This window comes from Choloepus didactylus, chromosome 9 (genome assembly GCF_015220235.1).
Source record: "Choloepus didactylus isolate mChoDid1 chromosome 9, mChoDid1.pri, whole genome shotgun sequence".
Taxonomy (NCBI): Eukaryota; Metazoa; Chordata; class Mammalia; order Pilosa; family Megalonychidae; genus Choloepus; species Choloepus didactylus.
The window spans coordinates 65632127-65638000 of NC_051315.1; the positions used below are offsets into that span (position 1 = coordinate 65632127).

A 5874-nucleotide genomic window follows, 5' to 3' on the forward strand; every position below is an offset into this window, starting at 1 on the left:
GTGCTGGAGGACTGGGAAGGCGGAAAAAACCTTCATTGCTCTTTGTTTTTTTTTTGTTTTGTTTTGTTTTCCTGCTAGAATGTGACTTTGGGGTCATTCTGTTCGTGCTGCAAGTGATCTGTAATCCCTATGAGTATATATATATATTAAAAAATAGCACGTGTAATTTATTATTTTTTCATCGTAATGCAGGGTAACTATTACTGCGCATTTTCATTTGGGTCTTAACTTATTGGAACTGTAGACTATCCATCCATCCATTCATCCATCCATCCTGCAATGTGACTTTTTCATGTTTTTCCAAACACAAAAGGTCTGTGTGTCTGACTAGTCAATGAGCTCATGGCGCTTTGAATACGTCCAGTACTTTAAAAATTAAATATATAAATCTATATTGAAAAAAAAAGATTAAGAAAACCCACAAGCTTTGGGGGGAGGGGGACGAAAAAGCACATTACAATGTATCTTTTATCAAATGAACTTAGCAATTGTCTTTGGTGAGATGGAATATTGACGACCTATGCCTTGTAGCCTTTCCCTTGTGGTGCATCTGTGGTTTGGTAGAAGTACAACAGCAACCTGTCCTTTCTGTGCATGTTCTGGTCGCATGTATAATGCAATAAACTCTGGAAACCAGTTTGCTCCCTCTGCTTTCTGAAATGCAAATACGTTAGGGTGGAAAAATAAAAGCCTTTGGAAGGATTATCTTCCTGTTAAACTGCCTGTTTGGGGCAGTTTGGGGCAAGTGACAGAGAGCAGGGGGAGGGAGATGGGGGAGAGAAACTGGAGGAGGCCTTAGGATACTGGAATTTGGAGGTGGAGAAAGTGATAGTTGGGGAAAAAGGAGCTCTCTATCCTCTCCTACCCTCTCCCAAAGATAGTCACATAATTGTGCTTTCAGTGGATGTGGGCTTCCCTCTAGATGGAGCCTGGTAAGTAACCCCATGCCTCCATGCCACTTTATTTCCTCACATCTCCCCATGTTCTGTGTGTCTCTTTGGTTTTGATACTGGGGTCTTGGAATCCCTAGCTGGTGTGCCATTGTCAGGGGCCAGTTTGAAACCAGCCTTGCCCACCTGGAAGCCACCGGCCCTCCATTACAGGCACAAGGACAAGCAGCAGCTTAACGTTACATTGGGTCTAATTCTGTCCTCCCCTTAACCTCATGCCCACCCCCATCCAAGAGCAGGACAGCCAGGCCCCAGTGAAGCCCAGGATGAGTGGGTTTTCCCATCCCACTTTGCCTTGGTTTCCTTGTGGAAGGATTTGATTTTCCACCATTACCTTTTAGTGGCCCACATGGCATGTTTTAAAAGAAAGAAAAGATTCTCCTCAGTCAACCCTCTCCTTGTTTAATTACAAAATACTGGTTGTAGCCACTGTATCTGGAGGCAAGGAAACCCATGAAAGGGGTCTGAAAGAGAATTTGCAAATGAACAGGACTTCTCATGAAGTCCAATATTTAGTGGCTGCCATGGCTCTGGAAATTCAGACCAGCTTACAGGGGCTTCCGCCGCAGTGTCCAGTCCTGCCAGGGGAAAAGACAAGAAAGGCCTTAGGGAGAAAAACTAACAGAATTTGTCACCCTACGTCCTGCTGCTATTTCAAAGGGTCTCTGCCAGCTTTCAGCAATTTCACAAAACATGCCCCCCCCCCACCTTTTATTCTAAAAAAGAATCCATTTAGGTGCTCTGATCCTAGGAACCCAACCTTAATCTTGAAACACTCAGCATTTATTCAGTTTTAAATTTCCTTCTGAACACCAAGAACCTTCCCGAGTTCCAAGACAGAACCCTTTAGGGGGACATTTCCTGGGAATGGGAGGGAGAGGGCTTGGAATCAATGCCAGGTTGGGAGCACTGAAATTCATTTACCCCAGACTTTCTTTGGTTGGGCAGGAAAAGGAGGGTAATTTTAACTCACTCTTTCCCCCAGCGTTGTGAGGAGGCACCATTAGTTAACACGGGGTCATGTCTCAGAAAAAAACCTGTTCCATACAGGCATGAGCAGCCCCTCTGGAACAGAATCAGAAACCCATGGGCAAAGGCAGTAAGTCCCCGTTTCCTCCCTTCCTTTCCAGGGCTCGAGGTGGGCCAGAAGCCCTCCGAGGGTGCTCTAGTCAACTTGTAGAGCCACAAAGATGCCCCCCGCCACCGGCGCCTGGGCCGCCTTTGTCTCGGCTCCCAACCGGGCTTCCGAGGCTTTGTACCATGGATTTGGGAGTGACAATGGGTATTTCCCTCAGATTCAAGGCTGCCCAGTCTTACCTCTACAGGGAGAAGAGAAGAGAAGGGAAGAGGAGAGGAGAGAAGAGGAGAGAGAAGAGAAGAGAAGAGAGAAAAGAAAGAAGAGGAAAAAAAAAGAGAGAAAAGAAAAGAAATCGGAAGAGAGTGGCTCAAGGTCCAGGTCATTCGGCCGGAATTTTCAGACATCTCCGGAATAAGCTTGGAGGCCTCTAAGCGCTAACGGCTCAAGCGGCCCTGCCAGGAGAGAAGAGATTCCCTTTGGGCTCATTGAGGAGAGGTCCAGCACGGACGGTGCGCTGGCATTTGGGCTCTGTCCTGTAGCGTGTTCTCTTCCAGGACCTTCCCAGCCACCCCAGAGAAGACGATGCATCCTGGCCGCCGCTGTCCTCGCCGCCTCGCCCACCCACCGGCCTTTCCGAGGGTGGACAGAAGCCCGCGCTGTGGCCACAGCCCCAGCCCCGCCTGGCCCGGCCCGCGGGCCAGGCCGCCCCAGCTCACCCCTCAGACCGCGGCGTGTGCCCAGCCTCACGTCGGGGGTGTGTGTGGTTGCGAGCGCGTGTGAGTGTGGCAGGGGGAGGGGGACCTCCGAGCTTCTCCATCCGTCCATTTTATTAGGGACACATTAATCTATAATCAAATACACCTCATAAAATTTTTATTGAAAGGCATAATATCATTACAGAGGTCCTCCACCTGTTTTAAACAACACGACAAGCTGTGAGAGCGCGCGCGCGCGTGTGTGTGGGTATGTGTAGGGAGGGGGTAGGTTTGGGTAGGAAGAGAGGCGAGGGGAAAAGAACTCCCCTCAGGCGCCAGGGGGCAGCCCCTGGAGCGCGACCCACCTTGTGCCGCACCGGCCCCGCGCGCCCCGGGCTGCTCTGGGTTCTAGCGGTGATCGTTGCACCCAGGACGCGCGGCCCGTGGCTCAGAGACCCCCACACCCAGGTCCTGACTGCCAGACCGAAAGCGGCATGAGGAGACGAACAAATAGTCCCCAGCGCCTCCTCCAGCCGCGCTGGGCCTGTTGCACCAGCCTTCGCCAGGCGGGCCGGGCCGGGCCGAGCCAGGCGCACAGGCCCGGGCCCGCGGGCCCTAATTGCGCAGCTTATGTTGATGAAGATTTTTTTTTTTCTTAAATCACGGCAGCCCCCAGTTTAGCGGACTGATTTACTCCGGGTATTGGTAAATATGATCACGTGGGCCACACGACCAATGGTGGAGGCTGCAGCCTGCGAACTAGTCGGCGGCTCCGGCGCCGGCGGGTTGCGGCGCGGCGGCCGGCAGAGTAACCTTGGGTGGGAGCGCGCGAGGCCTCAAAATGTCCTCCAGTGGCACCCTCAGCAACTACTACGTGGACTCGCTCATAGGCCATGAGGGCGACGAGGTGTTCGCGGCGCGCTTCGGGCCGCCGGGGCCGGGCACGCAGGGCCGGCCCGCAGGTGTGGCCGACAGCCCGGCCGCTGCTGCGGCTGAGTTCGCCTCGTGTAGTTTTGCCCCTAAATCGGCCGTGTTCTCCGCCTCGTGGTCCGCGGTGCCCACCCAGCCCCCGGCGGCGATGAGCGGCCTCTACCACCCGTATGTGCCCCCGCCGCCCCTGGCAGCCGCGGCCTCCGAGCCCGGCCGCTACGTGCGCTCCTGGATGGAGCCGCTGCCTGGCTTCGCGGGCGGCGCCGGCGGCGGAGGTGGCGGCCCGGGTCCTGGTCCCAGCCCCGGCCCCGGCGGCCCAGCTAACGGGCGCCACTACGGGATTAAGCCTGAAACTGGAGCGGCCCCAGCCCCTGCCGCCGCCACCTCCTCCTCCACTTCCTCGTCCTCCTCTTCCAAACGGACTGAATGTTCCGCTGCCCGGGAGTCCCAGGGGAGCGGCGGCCCCGAGTTCTCGTGCAACTCCTTCCTGCGGGACAAGGCGGCAGCAGCGGCGGCGGGAACCGGGCCCGGGGCGGGCAGCTCGTCCGAGCCCTCGGCTTGCAGCGACCACCCGAGCCCCGGCTGCCCGCTGAAGGAGGAGGACAAGCAGCATCCGCAGCCGCCGCAGCAGCAACTTGACCCAAGTAAGTGCAAAAGAAATTGCCCCCTGATTTATTGCTGAAACCTGTAAGGCTCGAATGTGCAAAACTGATAGTTTTACTAACCTATAAAAACGTCTAGACGCCTACCCTAGCCTAGGCGAGCAGTACGCATCCATAAAAAAGCTTCCCATAACCACCTATCCTGGGCGCCCGGTTTGTACGGTAAACAGAGCACGGGCATTAAGACTTTTTATGATGACCCCCCCCCCCAAGTTGTGAAAAGCGGCCATCCTTGGTGAAATTAATTTAACGACCTCTCTCCCCCACTCTGTCATCTCTCCCTGCTCCCCTCCGCCCCTCGCTCCCCTTTTCTAAACCCCCCTCTTTGTAGACAACCCGGCAGCGAACTGGATCCACGCTCGCTCCACCCGGAAAAAACGCTGTCCTTACACCAAATACCAGACGCTTGAGCTGGAGAAGGAATTCCTCTTCAATATGTACCTCACCCGGGACCGGCGCTACGAGGTGGCCAGGATTCTGAACCTCACAGAGAGACAGGTCAAAATCTGGTTCCAGAACCGTAGGATGAAAATGAAAAAGATGAGCAAGGAGAAATGCCCCAAAGGAGACTGACCCGGCATTGCCAGTGGGACCGTTCTTCTTTGCAAAAGCAGCGGGAGTTTTTCTTTGTGGGTGCTTGATTTCCAAAAACTCTCCAGCGATTTGGACTTTTTCTCTCTTTCTTTTTTAGGTAGAAGTGACTGTGTGGTTGGTCTCTGTGAGGTATTTGGGGGACTCCGTATTTGCTCGCTTTATGTGTTGGAGAAACCAAGTGACTTTGGGGTTTCGCCCTATCCCGCTTCCTCCCTTTCCTGCCCCCTGGTTCCTTAGGAAATGCTATCTTTTGTGAGTGCACGCTGGCTTGGGGAGCCCTCCCTGTGTAAATTGTGCCCCATGTTTCTGAAAAGTGCTGTCGTTTAGCCCCCGGTGCTGCCCAAGCAGGGGCCAAGCACCCCCCAATTCTTAGAATGAAGGCAGAGCGACAACAGTGCGAACGGCCCTGCTGCCCGCCCAGGCTGAGGCCCAGCCAGGTTACCCACTCAGCCCCTTCTGAAAGCCCCTTTTCCTCAGGGAGCCCGCGGGCCCTCGGTCAAGACCTTGGGTCAGCCGGAGACAGCAGCCCAGGGTCTGGGGGGGGGGGGTTGTTCTCAGTGCATTGGAGGAGTTGCGCTCTCCCCGGGAGGGCCCGGCTAGCGTGGGCGGCTGCGGGTGGTTGCCCTCCCGGTTCCTGACCGAGGACCAGTTGTAAATGTGACCGCTTCCTACCAATAAATGCTGTTTTGATCAAATGGAACCAGTCGCTGACCCTGGACGCTGTGTGCCTCCTTTCTGTTTCTGTGCAAAATATCACCTTCTCTTATATTCTCCTCCATCCCTGGGAGGGACGCATGGCTAAAAATCCAGGGCCCTTCCACCTGAAAGGTCTCTCAAGTGACTGGAACTTTCCTTTTGTGTGGAGAGTCCCAGCCTAGAGTGCAGCCACTGTGGGAGAGCGGGGTCGTCTTGGTCCCCTCGCCCAGCCTGGTTTCAGGGCCTCCGGAAACTCTGTGCCCCGGCCT

The 5874-nt window shown here is 54.8% G+C and overlaps 1 protein-coding gene across 1 annotated transcript; it reads left to right on the forward strand.

The window, feature by feature from the left end:
- Positions 1-3463: 3463 nt before the first annotated feature.
- HOXD9 (homeobox D9) lies at positions 3464-5611 on the forward strand. Its single transcript, XM_037849446.1, has 2 exons — positions 3464-4297; positions 4647-5611. Exons 1-2 carry the CDS (start codon positions 3565-3567, stop codon positions 4886-4888), a joined length of 975 nt encoding a protein of 324 aa, XP_037705374.1. The 5' UTR covers positions 3464-3564; the 3' UTR covers positions 4889-5611.
- The last annotated feature ends 263 nt before the right edge of the window (positions 5612-5874 follow it).

Excerpts from the sequence above, each read along its gene's own strand:
- HOXD9 (XM_037849446.1), top strand. The coding sequence starts at position 3,565 with ATGTCCTCCAGTGGCACCCTCAGCAACTACTACGTGGACTCGCTCATA. Across the intron at positions 4,298-4,646 it reads GCAGCAGCAACTTGACCCAA|ACAACCCGGCAGCGAACTGG; the intron begins GTAAGTGCAAAA and ends CCCTCTTTGTAG.